Source organism: Pogonomyrmex barbatus, unplaced genomic scaffold (assembly GCF_055798465.1).
Source record: "Pogonomyrmex barbatus isolate J1 unplaced genomic scaffold, ASM5579846v1 scaffold1, whole genome shotgun sequence".
NCBI classification, from domain to species: domain Eukaryota; kingdom Metazoa; phylum Arthropoda; class Insecta; order Hymenoptera; family Formicidae; genus Pogonomyrmex; species Pogonomyrmex barbatus.
This window is the reverse complement of record NW_028297098.1, coordinates 27,772,911-27,798,819: the sequence shown is the minus strand read 5'-3', so window position 1 is coordinate 27,798,819 and position 25,909 is coordinate 27,772,911. Positions and strand designations below refer to the sequence as shown.

Below are 25,909 nucleotides of genomic sequence, written 5' to 3'. Positions count from 1 at the left end.
TAAAAAGAAATAAAAAATATAATAAACAGGAAATGATTACTTAATAATTACCTCTCTCCGTTTAAATAATCTTTTGTTTAAGAAAGAAGTTCATTATCTTATCGAGTGACACGTGTGCGAAATCCGAATGTTTTCATTGAATTGAAATAAAATTTTAGAATTACGCAGAAGACAGGATGAGACAAATCTTGCTCGAAACTTGCTTTTATTGTATTCAATTAATATAAACGACGGTGGTATATTCGTTCTTGCCTATGTAACAGAGCTCTTCTGACTTATGCTTAACAATTGTGTATGTACCAATATTACTCTTGGTTTTTCTTCGCCTCTCTTTCTGGAAAATATTCGTATATATATATACAATTATGTCGTAATTGTGCCGAATATTTAGTCATTAGATTTGCGGATCGACTACTTAGGTACCATTAACATTAACGTCGGTTAATATGAGACCGTAGAAATGCTTCTATATATATGCTACTCGTATGCTTCAGGCGTACAGAAGTCGCGAGATTCTAACGAAGGATCGTCTGTATATGTATGTGTATATTCTGCTTGTGCGTGTAATGTGTACGTGTGTGTGTGTGTGTGTGTGTATGTACGGCTGTGAAATAGGTACAAAATCGATTCGGTACAAAATCGTCCCTATTTTTTTTTCTTTTTAAATAATACAGCGCAACTACATATTTACGGCGAAGACGAAACTTCGAGAACGAGCGGGCCGCTCTTACAGAATGGAGTTCCACTGTATTATCGGGGTAAATTTATCGCGGCGCCGATACGATCACGGCGGATAAGATCTGCGTATAAGCCGCGAAAGAGAGCCGATGCTCATCGTTGCTAATTTATTATGCCCTCGCGATTTTTACGGCCACGAGGGCGTAGAACACTTAAAGAGGAGCGATCGATCGTTTTCTCTTCGTTTCTTCTTCTTCTTCTTCTTCTCCCCCTCACGTAGGAGGAGATTTACAAAATTCGAGAGAACAGGAGGTCAGACTTTGTACTTTCGTATTGCACTTTGTTGTGTGTAGTTCAATGACACGTTGGAGTTCTTAAGAATTATAAATTCTAGCGCAGTCGCAAGATATTCTTTTACTCTAATGCTCGACACAGTTCTTCGCGGCTTGACGAAATGAATAGGAGCGTTTGTAAGTTGTGAAAATAATTTATACCGCGTACAAAAAGATCTCATTAGTCTTCCTTCTCGGTCTTCCTTCCTTCGCGCGACGCGTTCTCGACGCACTATTAAATAATTTCCGCTACCCAACGTCCACCGTTAAATAAACCCCCGATAACAATAGTCAGACAACAGCGTCTCGAACGATAGAAAAATTGTCTAGAGAACGTTTTTAAAATCATTGTATCATGAGACTAAGTAACTTCAAAAATTTAGAAAGTCTACAAAGTGTCTAAACAACGCCTCCAAAAATTTAGGACATTTCTAAAGAAGATCTAAAAGGTATCTAAAAGGCGTTGAAAAACTTTAAAATGCCTGCGAAAGACGGCTAAACAATATCTCAAAATTTTAGGGCACCTAAAGGATGTCTAAACGACGTCTTGAAAAATGTAAGACGCCCAGAGAATACTTAAACGATGTCTCAAAGATCCAGGGACGTTCGAGGAGGACATATCTAAACGACACCTAAAAAAATCTTAGACTCTTGGGAGAAGACGTTCTCGCGCGGCGTCTCTCGGACACTCGCGAAGTCTGAGTAATTATAAAACTAGCACGCCGATATACGTAGAATTGCTTCTCGAGCGGAACGCAGAATGCGGAAAGATTTCGCGAATCGTCGCATTACAACGCAAATTATATCGCCGATTATAGGTCACTATTTGTCGTTATTGGAATTTCCGCCAAGTTGCAGTTTAGATAGACGACGGCGCGTCGCGGAGCAAAGTCCTCGCCTTCACGCTACACACCACGATATCCGCATCGTCCGTTCATTTTATTATCGCATAAAACGCTCAAATGCACCGTCACATGCATACGCCTTATCGTCTATTCAAATAGCTTATTTTCCTTCTCGGCGTGCGCGTCCGCGTGTGCGTGCACGCGTCCGTATCGAACGCGCTTACACGATTCTCTTGTTTTCGCAATAAGTCAAAAATAGAACGACACGGTATGTGTGTGTGTGTGTGTGTGTGTGTGTGTGTGTGTGTGTGTGTGTGTGTGTATATACACACATCGGGTGTACGTGTATGCGACGTTCGACGATAATGATATCGCCGATAACACGCGCGTCATCGGCGTGGAGATTGGACGAAAATCCGCGCGATCTCGGTTGACGCGAATAAGCCGAGGGATGAGATGATTTTTTTTTTCCTAATCGAGAAATAAACGGGGAGAGGAATGACGGGGGAGGCACGCACACGCACGCAGGCACACGTATAGGTCGTATCAACTAGCACTTACAATTCGTGTGTTTCGAAAGTCAGACTAAACATATAATAACAACAGTGATAATATTAGCGAAGCGCACGATAAAAATCACTTCCGACGTCTGCTCGCTGGTCGAACGGACGTCAGCGGTGTGTTTCGACACAGCAATATGTTTGTGTGTCATAATTATATTATACAAGCGGGACGCATCTCGAATATATCGCACGCATGACGTGATCCAATTAATAGTATTATCCCTTTTTCTTCCTTTCTCTCTCTCTCTCTCTCTCTCTCTTTCTTCGTGGAATGGGGCATCGTGTGTATGTACTCCATTTTTTTTTGTAATTCGTCAAATATATTTTCACCACGAAATCAAAATACATTGTCCCTGCAAAAGTGAAATACATTTTTAAGTCATGGCAGTTGCGCGATTCATCGAAATCGGCTTTTCTTCCCCCCCCCCTTTTTTTGTATACGCAGACCTCAAACGTATTCAAAACCGAGCTGTGTCATATAATTATTAGGTATTACGAATTATCCTTTACTCTTTACGTCCTAGGTAACTCTACGTTAAACTGAGTGTGTGTGTATGCATGTATGTGTATGAAAAACATAGACTATTACATTCTTTTATACCTTAGGTGGGATGCTTACCTTACTGTAACATTACACACAATGTAACGTATCTTATGTATATTGACCGAATGTTATATAGGGCATATATTTATATGTATATATATATAATGAATGTATTCTATTCTACATCATCAATTACCTCATACATCATCAGCTTTATATTAAACAGATTGCTTTGAAAATCTAACATTTACTCCATCCAAATACACCAGAATCGAGTACCCGCAGTGAGCTCTTATCTCTCTCTCTCTCTCTTTCTCTATCGTGAGCATGGAAATGTCAATTTCTCGCTGCGTTCTTCCCCCTTTCCACGACCTGATGCAAGAATTACTGGCACTGTATTTAAAAACAAGAGAAAAGAGATAAAGAGAAAAAACAAATGTATGTACGATAAGAGATCTTCGAAGCAGTCTCGGCATATGTATATACGCGTGTATTTTCGATACACAATCATGTATTTAATAATCATCATGTTTTGCTACACAATGGAAATATAATGCAAGTGTACGATTCACGTTGTCGTAACTATCATATCGCTGACCGCGGGGATGTGTATACATGGACGTGCTTGTACATTATACAATCCCCCATGTCAGTCCCTTGCATTCTGCACTCGGGCACGCATAACGCAAGCGTCCTGAAAAATTTCAGTCAGTACAAAACCAAGATCACATCTTTCCAGGCGGATATAGACTGGACGAACAAGCAACAAACGGCGAAAAATATAAAGATAAATTTTTCTCTGAAACTTTCTTTGATGTACTATCCTATATTAATCGATTCGCGAGCGCGAATGAAGTAATGTTAATAAACATTTCCCATTCATTCATTATGATGAACATCTTTGAGATTTTAAGAGTTCGCCTTCGTTGATCGTTCGCCCTCGTATATACCCACTTTTACAAATACATTCGAGTAACAATATAATTTATAAATCGAAAATTGTGTTCAATCATCATCACTGGGAGCTCATGTATATCTCTGTGTAAAAATATTCAAATGACGAAATAAAAGTATAACACAATACAATAAAAGAAAAAGAGATGATGAAGGATAAAAGGCAAACGTCTCTATCACACATTTATCGATTGTACGTGTAATAAATGACAATAGAGTCCGTAATAAAAACTTACCCTCTTGTGTATATTATGTCTGGCATATATATATATTTCTCTTTTCTGAATCTATATCCTCTTTTACACGTGCATATAATATCTTACTTGTCGTTCATGCTTCAATATATATACATACATACACATATATATATATATATATATATATATATATATATATATATATACACATACTTTGTACGAATATATTAAAAAAATCTATTTCTCCCTTTATATCGTGGCATACAACATAATCTGATATACGGGCATCCCCTCTCGTATATATGGAGTATTCTCATGCAAGAAAAATAATCTGTGCTTTCTTTCTTTCTTTCTCTCCTTCTTATCGTAAGTTCCAACAATCAACTCGAATCTGTACAGAAATAAAAAATCCACAATATAAAATGTATGTCCAACATAATTTAACACTCGGTCTGTGCTAAAATCCGAGAGATACACAGAAATCGCGGTCAGAGCTGATAATAGTTTCCTTCCCTGCCTCAAGATGTTTTCTCTTTAGCTAATTTTTCGATGTTGATAAATCTGGAAACTGGTTATCTCAGCACGGCCAATATTTTCTGCACATCTCCCGTTCTGTCTCACACACAGTAGGACCATTTCATATATATATATATATATATTAAATATAACTAAAATGATATGTATCAACAATATATGTACATAAAATAAATATAAATATATATATTAAAAATGTGGATTTTCCCCAGCTCTCTTTCTGCAAATCTTCGTAAAAATATTATATATTAATAACAAAACATTGTAGTCAACAGAAATTATATACAATACGTGTCCACACGTATGATTCAATCAATAAAAATTCCCGTTACGTTTATATTCGCGATTCCGAAAAAAAGCATATACATATATATATATCATTAAGAAAATATTTCGAACATTTTTGAAAAAAAAGGGGGAAAAAATAACATAATTATATCGTCGCTATACGAGTGATATCACGTGTAAATCACCTGTCTTATGTCAATAAATTAAACGATTCGATAATCACATAAATGATTGGAAAGTTAAGAATAATCGAATACATCAACAGTGATTTGAATTATGGTCCTACTGTACCAAATAAATAATTTTCAAATACGCAAGTTTTTCTTATCGATGTGATTAGGCTTGAACCGAGCTTTTTTCGTCGAATAAAAAAGCAGATTCCACTTATGCACGTTCATCACAAAAGTTTAATTGTTGGCGATTTGGTTTCTTTTTTTTTGGAACGTGTATATAACGTTCTGGCTATTACAATATGGTACGAGCTGCTGGAACACACCTAGGTTTATGCTTACAGCATACCTAGAATAACAATATAGCACCTAGGTTTTTTGTACTTTAGCATTATTTCGTCATGATATTGTAATTAATTATAAACGTACACCTATGATGCCATAATGTGTTTACATTATGCAATCATGACTACCAAGATGTGAATGGGAAGCAATCTAAATACATTCTCACTAGAAATCTCCATCTCTCTTTCACACGCATACGCATTCTCTCTTTCTTTTTTATTCATATATTCAAGGATATTATATCGTAAAAACCTTGCTTTACATTTCGTATATATTAAATATATACGAAATGTCACATTGTAATTAAATGTAATCATTTTATTGGCGCGATATAATCCATTAAATCTACTCTTCCCCACATTTCGATATATAATACAATATCTACATACGATTTTAATGAAAAAATCGATCGATACAAGTATACTTGACGTTGCTGTCCAACTCGTGGCATCGGTTTGCCACGTCTCCCATCGGGAGTATCACTCTTTCGAAATCCGCCAACATCTTATGGTTGGGAACACGAAATGTCAACGGAGCAACACGTTCGTCTTCGCGGTACCACAGACTCGGCAAGCTGAAATTTATTTCGAGGAAAAATGTGTATCATTTTTCATTATCCGCGGAACGCTAAAGTGCAAATAGGAAGTGGACGTATAACTATCGATGAATATGGAAGGCAAGCTATCTTCGCTGATAACGGTCGGTCGGTCGGTCGATTCAAATTTCGCGAGGCACGAGCATGAAGCGCGAGAACTCCATCAGCCCGATGTTTTGAGTTGGACAGCACGTGTTTTACTTACCCAGTAAAAATTCCGAATTACTTGCGATAACGTTTAAAGGCTTGTCGCATATCACATAAACCTAGACAATTTATCGTTTCGTTTAGAATCGTAAATATATATGTATCTAACGTATTAAACTCAGTGCACGCTTATTCGGCCAACAGATGAGCGTCGTCGCGGTAATCGCTGAGCAGTTGTCGGAGTGTTAAATAACTTCCGCGTTATTCTAATCACTGATCCGACTCGTTATTAGTTGCCAGGACGCTGGCGGGCTCGGACTCTTTATTGTTCGATGGTAAATTCGCAGCGTCCGTCTCCTCGTTACCGCCCTCAGTGCTATCGGCCGCGCTGGAACGCGGTGTCGTCGCCGTCGTCGCCGTCACGTCTTCCTTCTTGTCTTGACTCTTATCATCGGCGATGACGGTAGAAGATTGCTGTTGCTGTAACTTCTGCATATGCAGTTGACTGCGTAACTTAGAGATTTCTCGAACGTCTGATCGTCGATGACGTCGTAGCTGTGCGTTTTCCAACACCACACGATGCGCCAGCTCTATCACGTCTTGCGGCACATCCAGTGCTCTCAATCGCTCCTCAAGATCCGCCGCTGCGGCACCATCTATATCTGAATCGCTTTCCGACGGCGAGGAGGTACCAACCTCGGAGGAAGCTGCCAGTGGCGTCGGCTCCACACTCACAGTGGACGATGTTACTGCTGCGCTGCTCTCTTCTTCCTCGCCTTCTTTTTCCTTCCTGTCTTTTGGTGATGTCGCCTCCTTTTGACTTTCGTCGGACACGTAGTACAGAGGATAAGAACCCATAGCCGGCGCTTGATGCGGCGATTCTCTCGTTTTCTCGAGTTTGACGCTGGCGGACGACAGTAACTCCTGTTTCTCACATGTGGGACTCGAGGAATGGTGATTGTGACGGCGATGCTCGTGATGATGCCGTCGTTGCTGATGAATAGACGAAGGCGGCGGTATCTGGCCTATCTGTGCGGGTGCCGGTATCGGCGCCAATGCCACATTAGGTTGGAAATGTGGCTCGAAACGTTCGCACTCCGAAAGCGGAATGACTCGCTCGGGATGTTGCAGTACAGGCGGACCTCGACTGAGATATGCAGGCACCAACGATGAACTGTTAAAGACAATACTCGTCTCAGTTATCATCTCTGTGTATAAGATGCTATGTACGACGACAATCACAATACTTACTTGTCCCTGTGCTTGCAATTGCCTGCAGCGTTCCAAGGCTGAAAGGCCGCGCCCCTGGCAGCGAGCTCAAAAACTGCCCACTGCATCTGCAGATATGAATCTGTGGCTATTTGAGATACAGGATGATACATTGCCAGTCCGTTGCCATTATAGATTCCAGGGCAGTCATCCTTTCCTATGTCCTTCTTTGTGCGTTTCACTAATCTCTCGTGCTCATGTCGCAGCTAAAACAGATATTTGTAATTATATATCTTTCAAATATATTTGTAATGTTAAACTTAATTTTATGTTATTGATTTGAGTGTACATTCGTGAAATAATTAAAATTATAATATTATTTTTAAGGGGAAAAAAAATGCATTGAGTGGCAATACCTCTAGCTTTCGCTTGGAGTTCAATACAAGGTGCCTCTCTTTCAGCTCTCGAAAAAGGATAAGCGATTTATTGTAGTGTTGTTGATCACGAGAGAGCAAGAGATAAGACCGCCAGTTTGCAGAATCGAAACCCCAATGACAAGTGCGGTTCTCCAGAGATCTGTGAGCGTGTCTCACGAAACGTTGGGGAGAGAATTGGTAGCCACACTCCAGACACTCGATGCATACCGAATCGTCCGTTTCAAATAGCTTCGCATCGAAGATGCCCTTGCACTTGCCGAAACATTCGTGATACACTTTGAACTTAACGATCGTCTCCTCCTCTTCCTCGCTCTTACACATCTTCTTATCAAAACAGTCCTGCGCTAGATTAATCTGGGATGGATCGCAGGACTCTGTCCGTAACAGCAAAGCACTGACGAGTCTCTCGGCGTCGGTTTGGGTGATGAGACCGCAGGACGGCGCGTTACGCGGCAGGATGCCGGAATGCTTGAGCTCCTCGAGCTGATCTCGGGTGCAGCGTGAGCAGTAGATCTGCAGCTCGTCGCATACCTGATTGATCTGCTGCAGGGAGAAGTCCTGCAATACCGTATTCAATATCTGCGGCAGGCATAGTCTCCTCTCGCCGCCCACCACAAAGCATGAGATCCTCTCGCCCTCGAGGATCGTCTCGCATCTCTCAGAGCAGCTCTGATCGGGCGCCGTGAGTATCGGTATCTGAAATTCGAGCTCGCGCTTCTCGCACACAACCTTCGGGCGTTCCACCGCTGCGGGACGATCCTCGTCCGAATCCTCCAGCGATCGAGGCGCTTTCGGAACGGGCGTCAACGTGCGTGCCGACGTCTCGCGACTCTCCTTCTCGACAACGTCCTTTGGCGGTTGCGATTCCACGGGTGACTCCAGGCCGCAGTTGGCTGCTGGACGATTGACGGTGGGTGGCGAGAAGCACGAGGTCGCCGACTGTTGCTCATGCAGCAAGGCCTTACAGTCCATGCCCAGCAGGGCCGAGCTGGGACCCTGCAGGCTCTTGACAGCTGACAGCTGATAGGTCTTGAGGACGGTCTTCAACTGCGGACTGTACGATTGACCAGCGGCGGTATTGCCGGGCAATAATGTCTCCATTATTACTACGCGCGTGTCCAAGACGTATATCCCCCTCGGGGAAAGAGAATGACGAGGAACGGAGAACGAGCGACAATCAACGCTTTTTATCCACTCGGCGACAGATCTTCGCGCATTCAATATCGCGTTATCTATATGCAGTTAAGACGCGTACAATATGTATATATATTCCGTATGATTCTTCAACCATCCACGAGTTTATTTATGTCGCGGACGACGGAACAGCGCGGGACCGGGCACTAGCACAACTCGGCTTCCTCGCGGTTCCACTTCCATGTCGTTCGGGTCCAGCATGTCGTCGTCGTTGTCACGATGATCCTCGTCGCGGCGTAATCTCCACCGCATTCCCCGAGTTCGTTCATAGTAACGGCGAATCGATGTGTCGTGTCGCCGGACGAACACGGATTCATCCTCTCCGCACTGAACGAGGTTTCTAACCCGCGCGCTACGAAGCTCTCCTCTGTCACACTCCCTCTCTTCTTCTCTCTCTGTATATATGTCTCTCTCTCTCTCTGTGTGTGTGTGTGTGTGTGTGTGTGTGTATATATATTTCACTCTTTCTCGTACGCACTCTCTCGCCTCACTCCCGAACAGCACGAGAGGCCGAGTTACACGCGTATAACCCGTTCGCGCGTCTTTCCTTCCTCCCTACGTTCGTCCCTCCCGCCGCTGCATTACGCGTCGCCGACGAAGACAACGATGCGACTACCGCCGCGACCCGCGATCCCGCGATGCCACCACTTCCACGTACAACATGATAACGCTGTCCGTCTCCCTCGTCCTCTTTGTCCGTGATCCTCTCCTCCTCTGTATCTCTTTCTCTTTCTCTCGCCCGCGCTTTTGTGAACAGAAAAGCGCGTTACGCGAAGAGATCGTACGCAGCGAGCGCCGTCCTCCAAACGAGAGAGCCTCCTCCTTGCCGAGTTCTCTCTGATTCTGTCGCGAACTCCCCTCTTGTTCCCTGCTACTGCCGTCTTCCTCCTCCACTTCGTTTTCTTCTTTCTCTTCTTGTTCTTCTTCTTTTTCTCCACCACCACCACCACCACCACCACCACCACCACCACCGCTACCTCCTCCTACGGCGGCGACGGCGGTTTTCAACGCGACGTTCTCGCAGCCGCAAATTCGATGCGCGACGAAAGCAGCACGGATACGGCGGGCCAACGATCCATAGCGCGGGGGCTGAGTCTTACAGTCTTATCGAACGCAATCTACGGCAACGAAATGGCACATGCTTTATATATTTATATATAATACACACGTACACACACGTACATACAATATATATATATATATATGTGTGTGTGTGTGTGTGTGTGTGTATACTGCTGTCTATTTATCTCTCGTTACACGCGTCGTTCACTGTACTCGCGCAGACACGCGCGCCTTCCTATTTATCATCTCTCTGTCCGTCACTTCACCACGGCGCATTGCTGTGCGGACGATGTATGTTATCAGCGTCAGTCCGCCGTCCCGTCGACGACGTTCCCCGCCGCGCGCCAACAGGGGAGTCTCCTCCTTCTCCTCTTCCTCCTTCTTCTCTTCCTCCTCCTCCTCGTCGTCGTCGCGGTCGTCGTCGTCGTCGCTGTCGCTACTGGCGTCGCCGACGATCGCTATCGGGACGCCGCGCCGCCGCGCGCGCCAAGGATGTCGGCGATGATACGTCCGGCGAAATATTATCGCATCACTGGAGCGCGACTACCAGCACGGCTAGCATCGTCAGACGAGCAATTTACTCGTCGGCACGTCGCGACGCAATGGCGTATCGATCGCGACGACGACGGCGGCGGCGGCGGCGACGGCGGTGACGGTGGTGGCGGCGGCGGCGGCGGCGGCGGCGGCGGCGGCGGCGGCGGTGACAGCGGCGGTGGCGAAGCACGCACCGTACGACCGTGGACGAGACAACGACGGCGATAGCGAGCAGCGGACACTCGCAGGAGCACGCATATTTTTTATCGCGCCGCGAGAGGAGCCGATGATGACGATTCCGATCCCGGGCGATGTGGAAACCGATGGACCATCCGCCGATGCGAAGTGCATGCACGCACGAGCTGCGACGCGAATATTTTCCTATCTTTCCTTCTCTCTTCTCCGCCTCCTTCCTCTCCCTCTCACTCCTGGGACACAGACGCTAACGAGACAACGGCAGGCCTTCGTACGATGTATACGTACGCTTTTCACGCACGCTCCTCCTCGCCCGCCGCGCTTTCGTGGACGACGACCGTGTGGACGTTCTCTCCTTCTATTCGCCTCCGTTCCTTCCTTCTCTCTTTCTCTTTTGCGAACCCGCTCCGCAAAGCTTTTTGCTCTCACGCGGGAGCGGAGGGGCCATTCTCCTTCTCTCTCTCTGGTGTCCGCGCCTGTACCATGCGCGCGCGACAGCGTAAACAGACGAGACGAGAGTCGGCGACGGCGGAGCCCTTGAGAGAGCGAGACTGTCTCCTCTCATGCAGAACACATATATACGCGCACACACTCTCTCTCTCTTTTTTCTGCTTGTGTAGCGAAACGTGTTCGAGCGCACGTAGTATGCGTACGCACACGTGCACGTTCCACCATTCCTCGGTGTGGGTCTCAACCGACTCTATATACTAAGTGGCGAAAAAGTATCCGCCAGATTTTCTTATTCAATCCAATATCTTCTTACAATATGATGGTTTCATTTGTCCTTATATCTTCACATCTAATCAACGCTAAATATCTAAGCGCCTCTTAAGCTATGCTGTTCTTTTAAAATCAAGAAAGAATTAGGATTTAATCATTCACATCACCTCTCCTCGTTTTTAAATCCTCGATGCGATCTCTCTCTCTCTTTTTCTAAAATCCTATGTCTAATTTTTCAACACCCGGTACGTGCACGCGCGCGTTTCTGCACGCATGCCTTGGTGTGCGTGCCGCGAGCTCTGTTCGGGCGCGCGCACGCGTCCGCTCGGTGGTAAAGAATCACCGTAAACTCCGCATGCCTGTCTCGTTCCCCTCTACGAGCATCGCGGCCGCGACCGCGGCGGCGGCGACGATGATGACGACGATGACGACGACGACGACGTCGACCACTCCTCCTTTTCTTCCCTCTTCTCGCATACAATCGGCCACCTACTGCGCACCACCGCGCCTGTCGCGAACAGTGCCGGAGTAAGAAAACAACAGACCGACATTACTACATTGACGAATAGAATTCGCGTAAAATACTCATATTATGTATTCTGTTATCATAAATTACCGGATCTCTTCTTTGTGATCTTACTAATGCCTTCGTTCTTCTTTAACGCCTTATGTTTTTTTTTTTATGGCTATGAGATACGCATGAACGTGGACTTGACATTTATACAGAAGAAAGAAGCCTGCCTCGGAGCACTCGGGATGTCTCGATGTTGCTCCACTTTTCTCGCGAGCTATTGTCCCTGGACTCGATCTCAGGTCCAGGACAAGGACAATAAAAAACAGGAAACTTTACATACTTCCAAGACGTAAGCATCTGAGAAGTCTCATTGAAGCTGCACGTGCATCTAAAACACATAGTAGAGGAAAGAAGACAATCATAAGACAATAATGGTTTTAATTTTGTTAACTCGAATTTCTCTTTGCCTTCGCTCGCTCCAACGACCTAGCCACATCCCTGCGGTCCCTTGCTGCGACGTTCGAGGAGAGCAGGTGTGTGCGAATGTACATACATACAAATTCACATTCATACACGCATCATGCATACGTGACGTACACATGCGCACGCACGTCCGACGTAGGCCGCGTCGCGCGCATAGCTCGGTTACGACGCGAGATCGGCGGCACGCATCTGTGTGAATCGGACGCCGACAGCCGTCTAGTCATGTGACCTTCCCGTCAAAATAGCCTGCGTACCTCCCCGCGCATTACGCACACATTGGTACGGGGCGGCATGCCTGCACACGCATCCGCGAACGACGCGACGTGGAGGCGCGGCCGCGACGTGCGCGCTCTTGGTATCGTTGCCATCTTGTGTTCATTGTCAGGGACGGCACGAGGCTCATCGGTGTCGACAATGACGATGACGCGCTACTCATCTTCTGGGATACCGCCGACTGGTATCCTTAATGCGTTGTGAAAATGGAAAAGATCGTTGACTAAATTAACTCTTTGAAAATTATTTGACGTCTTGGCGTTTCGTCATCTTCTGAAAATGTTAAAATATCACAGAATGTAATTAAATGATAAGACGACAAAAATAGGTTTTTCATACATGCTAAAAAAAGAGTGAATGGATCTGATAATCTCGTAGCGAATAATAGAGTTCAAAGTAAAATAAATATTGTATTCATTTATTATTCTCGCTTATACTTCCTAAAGAGTTTGTAAAATGCAAGTCGTAGAATGTAATCTGTACAGAATAAGTATCTATCGCGTAAGTTATAAAAAAAAGACTTATTATATAATTTATAAATTTCACATTTTTTTATTTGACGTTTTGCCTTTCTTCTTCTTGCTTTGCGTCTTCTTAGATTTCTTTTCCTTGTCTTTCAACCTAGATTTTTTTTCTTTTCGTTTACTCTTTTTCGCAGGGATTTCATCTTCCGACGATGAAGATGAAGACTCGGTCGACGTTGAACTAGACGAATCCGAGCTGGATGACGAGGTAGACTCGTCGGAGCTCGAGGGTTCATCTTCCTTGGTATTTATCACTGGTGCAGCAATTGGCTTCGGATGGGATTTTAAATGTTCTCTCAAGTCGTCCGTTAAACCACCTAGACCGATAGATGTGAAGAAGTTGATGGCAAAACGCGTGTTCTTCGGATCGTCCCTAGGAAACAGTCCTTCAAACACCTCCTGCAACGTCACATCTTTAACCCGTTCATTTAGCTTCGCCAAACCCATATACTCAGAAAGTTCCTGAAACAAAATCTTGATGAAAATTCTGTTGGAACTAGTAGTGTCCTCCTCGTTTAGCTTGATACACGACAACACGCTCCACGATATAGAATCCGTGAATAGTAAATGTGCGAAAAACTTGGATACATTCCGCAGTTTGTTGGTATCAAGACGATGTATCGTGTGATAGGAGTCCTTGAAGATCTGCTCGAATGGTGTCACATACATCTTATTAATGGCGCAAAATCGACCGGCTAAAAGGCCGAAGAACTTCTCATACGTTCGCATCTCTGCGCAACAGTCCAGGAACATGTGGCACAGCTCGATTTCCTGTCCGGGTTTTAGCTGCATCTTCATCAGCTTGTGCGCGCACTCTTCAAAGTCGAGCGAAGAGTGTATTGTTAAATATATGGTTCGTCGAAGGGCGGTCAGATTTGTTTCCGTATTGTCGAGTATCACTCCTTCCTTTCCCTCGGCTGGTTCAGCGCCGCTATCCTCGTCCGAGCTTTCCTCCTCTCCATCGTCATCGCCCTCCGAGTCACTGACGTCCGAACCAAGAATTTCCTTACACAATTGCTTGTATTTCTCCTCAGAAGCGAGATAGTCCGCGTCGAATTTGAACACGTTTAATATATCTTGCGCGTCCATCTCGTCATCTAATCTTATCAGATGAGTGATCTGATTCTCCTCCTCCACGAGATCCAATTCTTCCGGTACAGCCTCGTGATCCTTAAATCCATCCTTTCTGATTTGGAATATAACTTCGATCATGTACTGAACTCGCTTGTCCAACTGTCCCTCATGTAGGATATTCCTCAACATTTCGAAGATAGCTTCAATACCTCTCCGCGAAACCTCTGTTAGTTTCATGCCACATTCTTTCAAGAACGCTATGGCCACCTCGACAGAATCGTCCGTCGGTGTTTCCAGTAACAAAGTCAAGATTTCTAATGCAATAATCTCATAGGCGACACGCTGATTAACCAAGTGTGCTATAAAAGTTCCCGAAGAGATACACAAAGGTTTGTCGTTCCTTTTAAATCCACGTTTGAATTGCAATACCAGTCGCTTCAATACTAGCTCACCTATGTTAGGGAATTTGGAATTGATTATGGCTGTCAGTGCTGCGTAAACTGGAGTAAATGTCGGAGATGCAGCTTGCGCCTGAATGATGGACCGCGCCAATAAACCTCTACCACGGACGATATTCTCACGCAGTAGCTCCCGCGTTATAATCCCGATATTGCTAGTGTTGACCTTATTGATATACCCATGGATGGACTTTTTCAATGCTTCCCACGCAATGCGCTGATAAGCAGCTCCCGATTTGTCTGTAATCTCCGCCTGGAGCATACGCAGTTTGGCGGGTGGTATATACGCGCCTCCCGTCCTCGAGGTCAGAAGATCCACTGTCCGCTTTTGCTTGGTGTCTTCCGGATTCTCTCGCGGTTTGTCCGGTTCACCATAGTACCTGCTGCCGATCTCTTCCCGTGGCGAGGTCCGTTTCTCTCTCGATTCGCCATTGCTATCCCTAGAATCCCCGCGATCGTCGTTATACCTGCGATTCCTGTAATCGTCGCGCCTGAAACCGCGATGATCGTCGTCCCATCTGGAGCTCCTGTGCTCGTCGTCGCGTCTGGAACTCCTGTGATCATCGCGATACCTGGAACTCTTGCGATCGCCATTGTGCCTGGATTCCTTGTGATCGTCGCCGCGTTTGTTATCCCTGTGCTTGCGATGACGTTCCTCGCTCTCCTCCTCGTCTCTTCGCGAGTGCGATCTCTTCATTCTATCCTCGTATAACCTCAAATTTCGATTTCCGCGGTGCTCCGCGGATCTCCGCTCGTCTGTCGCACGCCGCAGTTACACTAAGCTGTATGAGCAGCAATTATCCGTTAATTAGGTATCACGTACAATATTTTTAATTACGCTGTGACACGTAATCGCGGAGATGCGGCAAATAAAGAAATCCTCCCTCGTACTCACCTTCGATTTAAATTCTTTTCTAGGCGCTCGGAAAACATAACCAAACATTCTATTTTTCTGTAACCATGCTGCGGCTGAGAGATGTCGTCCCAGTCACTACTTCGATTTGCGTTAATTTCAACACAACTAACGATTCATAACTCTTCCTGATTTATTATAAATTATGCTTGCCTAATAGCTTGAATTTAGACTTGTTTCTGAATTTAAATATTTGAATTTGCGGTTATTTTCTCTCAATTTACCTTTTGCCAAAACATGTTTTTTGGTTAATTTCATGTTTTCACGAGCACCGTGAGTAGCGGTTCTGCAATATCGACAGAGTTTCGAATTTCCTGAACGTGCCACCGCAAACTAAGAAATTAAATTTTGTACTTTGCGGAGAATAGTTAAAATAAAAGTCAAAATTCATGTGTACTTAATGTTTAAATGAATGTAACAAGTGAAATAATAACAAAAATTTAAAGCAATGGTTGTCATTTCAAGAATTTTCTGTCGTACTGGTTATCATGGATTACGAGCAGCAAAAATACGTAGGTTATGTTAGATTAACATTATGTTTATCCTCTAATTGTTTATATATATACAATTATATTAAATATATTATAATTTTGTTATATGAAATTTTTAATTTTGGAATGTTAAAATAAATCTAATAAATTTGCTTTTTCAGGCCGTACAGTCAGAGCAAATTCTTCTACAGCTGCTCAAAATTCGATACAAAAATTGCAAAATGACAAAATTACAGAACAAAATGTTGAGCAAAAGAAAACAGTTCTAGATAAATACCGTTTCGTCTATCCGGAATTTCTACCTGATCCAAATCCCTTATATCGCAACTCGCTCCGAGAAAAGTTGGAACGCATGGATATGCTGGCAAGACGTGCTAACATAGCAATACCTGAGTTTTATGTTGGTTCCATATTAGCTGTGACATATTCTGAGCCACATGCTCCTGGAAAAGTTAACAAATTTGTTGGTATATGCATTGAGAGAGGAGGATGTGGATTGAGGTCTACGTGTCTGTTAAGAAATGTAGTTGACAATCAGGGGATTGAAGTGCTTTATGAATTATATGATCCTGCAATACAAAAAATAGAATGTCTCAGGTAAATAATGGCTATTACCTCACATGAATTATTTTGAAATCTTATATTTGTATCAATGCTATATATACCAAATATTTAGGCTTGAAAAAAGATTAGATCTACATTTACGATATCTGCGAGATGCACCAGCAGAATATAGTACCTTCCCTTTTGATATGAAGCCAGAATATTTGCCTGAAGGTGCACCAGTACCTATAAATGAGATCAAAGTAAAACTTAATCCTCGTCCATGGTTAGAGAAATGGGAACGTCAAGAGTTGAAGGGTTTAGCAGACTTTACTATGGAACTTAATGAGAGACGCATTAGAAAAGCCAAGGCTGCGGCAAAACCTTGGGAAAAATATGATCTGATGAAAACATATCGGTAAAAAAATTAAGAATACTTTTTTGCAACTTCTATATTTTGAAAATCTTATAAAATTTATTATATTTATTAACTTATTTTATTTATAGAGAGACCATCCCTGAGGAAGATCAAAATAAAATATTTAGCGAAGTATATACAAAATTACACGAAATGGAAATTGTTCGACGTAGACAAAAACATAAACGTGTTTTTGTACGTCCACAGAAAAGTGGATGAACTTATAATTAAATAATTCTTAATCCATGTAAAGAAACAGAACGAAATGAATAAATATAATTATTTTTTTTTTTGTTACAATTTTGCATCTCTGATATGATATTCGCTCCCTTAATATCATACAATCATAATTATTTTTACAAGATTCAGTATTTTATAATCATTAACAATTTTTGTACAAAGATGTATAGAATTAAACAAAAAAGAAAAAAAGAATTGATTTCTTGCGTTATATTCATTACTTATATCTAATAAACATATTTAAATAATGTTTTAATTTTATAACTTGAGAAGATTTCAATAATTCAATAAGTTTTTTTTTTTTATTAAGAAGTGAAAAATATACAATAGAAACTGGAAAACTCGTTTAATCCTATATTTCTGTATCATCCCATTTTTGTAATAATTATTCTTCTATTATTTTAACATCTTGTATACATTCTTATTTTGTATTATTCATATTCATATTTCAATAATTATAACAAACATTGGATTATATATAAACGCATATATGTCAAAAATGTTCAAATTAATTTGTATATGTAATACAAATTAAACTTTATTTTTAATCAGTGCTGCCAGAAACTGGGTGCAGGATCCTCCATTACCTGGTGCGGGATCTCATCATCACATGTAATACGACATGTCTCTGTGCGTTCGGCATCTCGATTGTCGAAACAAATTATGTCGGTTTCTGGCAGCACTGCTTTTAATTGAAAACATTGATAAGAAATGACTTAGTACTTCAAGAAAACATAGCATTGTTAGAACGTACATTGCAGAGTCTGGAATTAAATTCAAATTTCCAGCAGTCAAAGTATTAAAATAGACACCAGTTCTACTTACTTTTACTTATTGACTTAACAATATAAGAGATCATTGTAATAGATTGAATTAGCTCGTTAATAAAGCTACATTAATTTCTTTAACCATTTTAATACGATATAACATTTTAATGAGTTGTTCCTTTGCAAGAGATGATGTCGAATACCATACTGGACTATCTGGTACGCAACTGCGTTCTGGTAATAAGTAGAAGACATCATTTCGCGTTTTAACGCTTTCAGGACTGAAACATTTTGATATGTAATATATGTAATATATACAATTGAAATCAATGTAATAAATAAAAAAATTAATATTTTGTTTAATTACATCATTTGATTACGCACATACCATTTCGATAAATAAAATTCGTATAACTTAACAGGACATCTTAATGGATTCTCTTCATTTTCTTGTTGTTCATATACTTTCTTCTTTCTTGAATTAGCTTCTTTAAAAAAGGACAATAATGAATAGATTAATCCGCGCCGAAAATCAGCATTAGCATTAAAATTGTTATGAAATATAACATATAAATTATAACTAACCAAGAGCTGATTGAGGCGGATAAAATCTCAGAAGGACGTTTCTTGAGCCAGGAATTTTCCCCGCTACCGCTGTAGGTTGTGCTGCTGGATTGCGCTTCCAATGTTTCATAATATGGGAAAAGGAGAGTTGCATATGTTCTTCTACTGTCTGAAAGAGATGTCGACAGGCATTTGAATATTTATATTATATTGTATTTATCGTTTTATGCTGCGATTTTATAACATGAGTTTAGAGAGTTAAAGATTGAAAGTGAAAAAAGTATGAGATGGTTGGTAAACTGTTTTGGAGAATCCATCAATATATCATATGTATATTATAATAACAAGTTACGTGATTAATTAATCTCGGTAAACTTACTACAAGATTAAAATGTTTCGTATTGAAGAACATAAGTGTGCTTAACAGAACATGTGGAGAATGGGCACCCAATTGTTTGCATTCCCATAAATGCTCTTCCTCCACTCTAGTGACGATATATTCTGTAGAATAGACGATAAGATGTTAAAAAAAAAAAAATATGCTGAAAATTAAATTCGCACTTGCAGCACGAATAATAGAACTTACGTGCGTCGTTATACAATACCGAGAATTTTTTTGCTACTTCGTTTAAGCAGTCTGTAAATTTTTCGTAATATGTATCCGTAAATATATTATCGATTCTACTATTCTCAAATAGATATTGTTGTATTCCTAAAAAAGTTCGTGAAAACAGTTTGTTAAAACTAAATTAAAGGTTTCAACAAATCTAGTTTTGTCACTGATTTTTGTATCACATAAAAGTGATTTACCTAAGCAAAGATAATATATTGTATCAGGAGCATATTCTGCACCATTCGGTTTCCTTACTTCCTTCACAAACAGGCATAGAGAATAATTTAACTCATCTGCAGTGAGTTGTAAGAGATCTGTTTTGAACAATTTTATTTTCCTCGTCGGTGTAATTTGTTTTTCTAATTCAGCGTTTTTTCCAATTACCTGTGTTATCAAAATTATCCATAAATATCTTTGTTCTGCTATATTGTCTATTTATATATATAAAGAAAAACAGATACAAACCCATTGTCTCCATGCATTTACGCCAAATGTATATTTTAACGCCATATTGGCATCAGGTTTTTCAACTGGTTCCATGATGCGTGGTTGCGGAGGTGGCTGTGGTTCCGGTGGTGGCATCAATGGCATGTCATTTGCACCAGAGACACGTCTCATTCGTTTGGTCGGTGTTGATCGTGGTTTGTATGGCAGTACACGTTTTCTTCCTCTAGAGGCGACCATTAATCGTTCCGATTGCACTGAAAAATGTATAAATTTTTAGGAATAATTTTAATTTTAATAGTGGATGATAATAAATGTAACTATGTATATGTATCATATTATGTTTTTAATGTTATGCGTCCACATACCGTCGTTGTCCAAAACATTTTCTGGTTGTGGCGGTGCCTGCGTAGCTGTAATCGTGTTTGGCGTCAAGGCAGCTTCCAAATCGACTGCTGGCTCATCCAATTCTCCCGTGGCCATTTTTAACGCCATTTGCAACATGTCATCTCCGAATGTATTACTGGAATCAACCGCTTCCGGACTGAAACCATCACTATTTGAATTGTCTTGATCAGCTGTGTCATCTTCCCTAAACAAAAATATATGCTTTTGGTGCGTGAGATAAATATAAACAAAACTTTTGAGAAGATTTTAAATTTTTAAGACAAAAGATAAATTTTTCTTTAAGGCAAATAATAAGTAAATTTTTGTTTTGTTCATTGAATCGGAGCTTAATATTGACATGTCTGCTTATATTTCAAATTAATTCTGTGTAAATAAAGTGTTATATCAATTAAATATCGTAAATATTTCTGCACCCAAACGATCTATATAAAATATTAATTCGTTTACCTGTCGTCCACAGAATCGGAATCACTATCATTAGCCTTTTTCTCAGTAGCTACCATTTCTGCCATCATAAGAAGTTCAGCTTCGTACGGATCGGCTGGTATCTTCTCTTGTATTTTTTTTATATCTCTCATAATTCCTTTAGCACTATTTCTTGTAGTAGGTATAAACAGAGGAACGGGAATTGGCAGTGGAAAAGGCATCGGAACCGGAAAAGGCATGCTGAACATATGCATCGGAAACGGTACGTAAATTGGTACCGGTATAGGTACGATGACTTGTTCAATGTTTTCCGTTGTTTGCGTTGATTTTGTACAAGGATGAGGACGTACAGAAACTCCTTTCGTATGTACCACAGGTTTACACTGAGTCATCTTATTGTGCATCTGTACTGGACTAGGCGGCCTAGTAATGACCTGTTTGCAAATCAATTGCGTTGTTTTACCCGAGCTTGTAGGCATTACCATATTGTTTTGCTGAGATGTTGGACTCGCTTGTCCATTCCCTATCGTAGCTAGACTCGTTACCGATGAGATAACAGGCATAATCTTCTTATTTTGCATCTCATTGGGAACAGCCTGACTCGTACTTCTCTGTGGTAATGTCCTCTTGGGCAAGCCTGTAGGCACGGGATCGTCGCTCGATGGTATTGTTATTGGGGATTTGGTATATTGTGCTTGAAAATTCATGACACAGTTGTATGAACAAAAATTACGTATTGTCGCGTCTGACATTGTGAGGTGATAATGCGCTAAGGAATACTCCTTACATAAATCACAGTTAATACGTTTTGCAGATACTGCATTAATGGAAACCTACAAAAAAAATAAAACTTATATCTTCCATATTGTTTATATGTCTTATATATACCATGTTATTTATATTTATATAAATAACAAAATGTTTTACCTGATATAATGTCAAACAATTTAAACTGCACATCATCAAAATTTGTCCTGTTTTCAATTCCTTCTTGATCATATCAAAGTTATATTTTTTTACTTTACACCAGTTACATGGAACTATTTTCCTATTTGTTATAATAAATATATTTAAACATGTTTTGTTACAAAATGTATGAGGCTTATTTTCATAAAAAACAATAAAATGTTGTTTATTTGGTAATTCAAAAAATTTCTTGCAAGTAGAACATTGCTCAGGTTTGACTTGTTTTACAAATTTAAATGCAGCAAAACAGGGTTCGCTGCATATAGCTATTGGAACGCTATTGTATATCTGAACTTCACAATGTACAACTTTTTCCTATAAGAAACAAAAATTGCTTATATTTAAAATTATTCAAAATATGTTTAGGAAAATTGAAAATTATAAAAGTTATCTTACCTCCTTACAGACACTACATGGCTTTTTTTCCGCAGCAGGAGGTTCTGTAGAATTCAATTTCGAATATTTTTCCATACAGTCCTGAGTGCAAAAGTCCTTAAACTGTCCTTTCTCCCCGACTGGTGCAAGAAAACCTTCTGTGCTGAAACTTATATCTTTTTGGCAGTAACTGCACACTTTCAAACCCTTTTTGAATTCTTCTAAACACGTCGAACAACAAAATTGTCTCACGTCACATCCAAATCTTACGCAATATTTGCCTAAACTCACAGCTTGAACTGCACCATTACAATTCTTACAGAAACTTCCATATTTTCTTTGGAATTTCCCCAAACATTCTTCGTTGCAGAACTCCATTGTTTCCCATGAAAGATTTCGTTCATCATTCACTTCTATGATTAATAAACAAGTTGCACAACGTTTCTCTTGTTTAGAATTGACTCCCTTGTTAGGTATATCGACTGCTTTATTATTAGCTGCTTTAAATAATGCTCTACATGTTTTCGAGCATACAAGATGACTTTCTGTACCAAGCTTCACTCGAATTTTGCATACTCTTTCTTCGCCACACTGCTTACATACCTCTTTATTATGAATTTCTTCAACTTCTGAATTTTTTGACTCATCGTCGATATTAATAACATCCGTGGCTGGAACTGAATTTTCTGTCGCTGGCTTATCATCATCTTTAATGATCGATGTATTTTCTGCTATATTTTCAGTTGTAATCGCTGACTTGGATACATCTTGTAGAATATCTTTATCGAGTTCGGAATTAAGTTTGCTGTCTTTCTGCGTTGTTTCCTCGTGTTTGGAGTCGGTAGATACAGATTCGCTTTGCTCATTGTCTACCGGTTTACTTGATTTATTTGGTATTATTACTTTCATACTATCTGGAATAATACATAACTCATCATCTTGTCCGGGTAATACATCAGTTTGCTCTTCATCTGTTTCCATTGATGTAATTTCTATGAGACTTTTCTTGGCTTGATCATTTTGTTCATCAGCCGATTTTATTAACCTACTCTCCGTATTTGTTTTGGATGAAGTACTGGGAACATTAGTATCTATTAATGCGTTGTCGAGAGATCCAATGATAGTTTGTACATTACTTGATGCTTCGGTAATATTGTCCACAATTTTAGTAACGTTGGTATCCTTTGAATTGTTTAATGAGCTCTCATTAAGTTTCTCGTTACAATCGCTATCTCTAGTATCTACCTGCATCGCATCCTGCATATTATTGCCCTGCTCATATAATTTTTTAAAGCTGAGTGCATTCTCAGCAAGATCGGTTTCTTGCTCTGCTTGTTCTATATTCTCAGAAGTAAGATTATCACCGCCGAATGGATCTTCCGCATCTATGGATTGACCTTCAATTTGAGAATCATCGTGTTTATCATGGGAGAATTGTATGAACTCTGTGTTTTCAGGTTCAATATTCTTCTCAGACGGATCCTTGTCAGGATTTTCTAAATTACTGTCCGAAGATTCCGATTCTATTTTTTTCGATGTTACATCTTCCTTCTGGGATATTTGCACATCATCTGCATTACTGCTTGATTCATCTGGAATATCACAATCTTTAGTTTTTTCTTTAGATAAGGACTCATTAGTTTTTTTAGTTTCGGATTCGTTTGTGACATTATCATTGGTTGATTTCACAGAGTCATTCTCAGTATTACATGAAATTTTGTATGAATTTTCGAGAATCGATGACTCTTCAAGAATCGATGATTCTTCTGTATCATGTTCTTTGGTTACATTGTCTATATTTAATATCGTCATTTCTGTATCTACATGAGCCATGTCCTTTTTACAAGAATTTTCTTTAATTGATGTAGTTTCACTATTATTTTTAGGCAATAATGCTTCAACTTCCATGTTATCGCCTGCTTCAGTAGTTTCTGAACCTGTCACAAGATCACTAGTTTCCAAACCTGTCACAAGATCACTAGTTTCTGTATTTGATAAAATAGAATCTTTTTCACAGGTTACTGCCACTTCAGTTTCTTCCTTATTTTCTTCATTGTGCACTTCTATAATATGTTTATCTGCAGTTGACTGTAGTTGATCAGATTCTTTATTTTTTTCTGAAATTTCTTCAATACAGCTTTCAATATTATTCTTATCTGCTTCTATAACTTCTTCAATATGGTTTTCAATATTATCTGTATCTTTCTCTGAAACATCTTCGATGATATGACTTTCATTATCATTCTTACTTTCCAAGTTGCTCATGATTTCTGGTTGAGATACAACATCAGCGCTATCCGAGGATACTACATTCTTCTGGAAATCCATTATTGTTTTTGATTTGTCTCCCGGATATCTAAAAATGCAATAAAATAATAAAATACTCGCAATTATGTTTATATAAAGCATTCTTTCATATTATTCATAATAAAAATCTGACAAGCCCACTAGCACAAGATAGATATCTATTCTTCATTATTTCTTATACTTTTTATTAAAAGAACACCAACACAAAATTGGAGCATAAGCAGTGCACAGATTCTTTGAGAATCTTCCGTTTTTACGACGAAAACCAGCAAAACCGAGTTAGACCGAGTCGCAGAGAAATAACGATGTAACAATGAAGTAAATCATGTGTATGTGAGCGAATCGATTAACATGGTTTCTTTCCTTTTTTTCCATGTGTTTTTTTTAAAAAGGAATTTAAGTTGCCTTCAATTCCTCTTTTGGATCATATGGTACAGGAGCAACCGCTTGTATGCGGATGACATTTAGGTTATGAGAAAGCCCCCCCGTCGCTGTTTTTCCCTACCTGCCAATCGGCCGTCGAAACAGTCGATTCGAAACCGGGTTCAGACTTCAACGGAGCAAATATGTGCAACGCTATAGATATGTGACGTATCGTGCGATAACGCGCGTCCATTCGCGGACGAACGTACGCCACTTCGCCGGGATGACGGACGCGACGTTGTTAATTTCGCGGTGAAGTTGGCTGCGCGACGCGTGATCGGCGCGATCCGTTCGAAACCGGGAAATGCGGCGATTATCGTGAATCGATTTGCGCCGCGTTTCCTCGAAGACGATATCGGAAATCTAAGGGAGTTGGAAGCGAGCGAACGTCGTTTGCACCGAGTTTCGCGTTTTGTTCATCAGATTTCACGATCGCGAAAAATGATAAGCGGGGAAAAAAAAATATAGTCGCCAGAACGGGCTCGCGCATAAAAGTGTTCCGCGAAGAGACTAGCCAATCGCGCGTGAGAAATGGCGGCGTGACCCTTGCTCCATGCCGACAATTGGTAGCTTTATATCAGTCAACTTCACAGTGCGAATGAGCCCGAATGCGGACGGACGATTCCGAATTAGATCCCTTTTTTGCCCGCGTCTTTTGTATTTCTGTATTTATTACGAAATCGATTGGGGATCTAAAATTGAAGAAAAAAAAGAAGGAATGCAATAACGGGACTAAACAAGACTCTGTGGAAATAAATCAATAATTAAAAAGAAAGTCAAATATGCTTCTTCGCATTCTATTCTTTCGGAAAATATTCCCCTTATCGTCCAGAGATGAGGAAGAATATTTAAAAAATATAAAATATTTAGAATACACGTGCTTCATTGAAGCAACACGATTATTCCAGATTTTTCAAGACAACCAAGTTTAGCGCTTTCCGGAATACTTGTTTATCACATTGAATAATTCAAGCGGACGAATCACGAGGAGAGAACTTACCGTGGGGGCAGAATCTGACGTTGCCATTGGACGATCGCTCGCATGTAATTTCATGGCGTTTTCGAGAATCCGAAACCGCCGTATTTTCTCGTTTCATACGCGTAACGATAATCTGAGCTATAATAACGAACAACTACAGCCA

The 25,909-nt window shown here is 40.7% G+C and overlaps 4 protein-coding genes and 1 pseudogene across 10 annotated transcripts; 2 read left to right on the top strand and 3 right to left on the bottom strand.

Annotated features, from left to right (window-relative positions):
• Nucleotides 1-188: 188 nt before the first annotated feature.
• On the bottom strand, nucleotides 189-10,276 carry LOC105427364 (uncharacterized). Its single transcript, XM_011639057.2, has 3 exons — nucleotides 7,818-10,276; nucleotides 7,444-7,667; nucleotides 189-7,366 (listed from the first exon to the last, which is right to left on the bottom strand). Exons 1-3 carry the CDS (start codon nucleotides 8,937-8,939, stop codon nucleotides 6,463-6,465), a joined length of 2,250 nt encoding a protein of 749 aa, XP_011637359.2. The 5' UTR covers nucleotides 8,940-10,276; the 3' UTR covers nucleotides 189-6,462.
• On the top strand, nucleotides 10,276-12,507 carry LOC148938325 (uncharacterized; annotated as a pseudogene).
• Nucleotides 12,508-13,210: 703 nt separating this feature from the next.
• ncm (pre-mRNA-splicing factor nucampholin) lies at nucleotides 13,211-15,917 on the bottom strand. The gene is made up of 2 exons (XM_011639059.3): nucleotides 15,765-15,917; nucleotides 13,211-15,651 (listed from the first exon to the last, which is right to left on the bottom strand). The coding sequence occupies exon 2, from the start codon at nucleotides 15,564-15,566 to the stop codon at nucleotides 13,356-13,358; it is 2,211 nt and encodes a 736-aa protein (XP_011637361.2). The 5' UTR covers nucleotides 15,567-15,651; nucleotides 15,765-15,917; the 3' UTR covers nucleotides 13,211-13,355.
• Nucleotides 15,918-16,073: 156 nt separating this feature from the next.
• mRpL19 (mitochondrial ribosomal protein L19) lies at nucleotides 16,074-17,534 on the top strand. Its single transcript, XM_011639058.3, has 4 exons — nucleotides 16,074-16,294; nucleotides 16,435-16,870; nucleotides 16,950-17,234; nucleotides 17,324-17,534. The coding sequence occupies exons 1-4, from the start codon at nucleotides 16,231-16,233 to the stop codon at nucleotides 17,451-17,453; spliced, it is 915 nt and encodes a 304-aa protein (XP_011637360.2). The 5' UTR covers nucleotides 16,074-16,230; the 3' UTR covers nucleotides 17,454-17,534.
• Nucleotides 17,479-25,909, bottom strand: woc (zinc finger protein without children). Of its 7 annotated transcripts, none has more exons than XM_089075319.1 (12): nucleotides 25,768-25,909; nucleotides 22,059-24,393; nucleotides 21,624-21,977; nucleotides 20,718-21,529; nucleotides 20,231-20,454; nucleotides 19,884-20,119; nucleotides 19,616-19,802; nucleotides 19,392-19,517; nucleotides 19,185-19,306; nucleotides 18,827-18,974; nucleotides 18,630-18,729; nucleotides 17,479-18,522 (listed from the first exon to the last, which is right to left on the bottom strand). In XM_089075319.1, the coding sequence occupies exons 1-12, from the start codon at nucleotides 25,809-25,811 to the stop codon at nucleotides 18,348-18,350; spliced, it is 4,863 nt and encodes a 1,620-aa protein (XP_088931445.1). In that variant the 5' UTR covers nucleotides 25,812-25,909; the 3' UTR covers nucleotides 17,479-18,347. The 7 variants fall into 7 exon arrangements, with proteins under 7 accessions (XP_088931445.1, XP_088931449.1, XP_088931454.1 ...); XM_089075323.1 differs by having other exon boundaries at nucleotides 18,630-18,726; XM_089075328.1 differs by having other exon boundaries at nucleotides 20,231-20,418.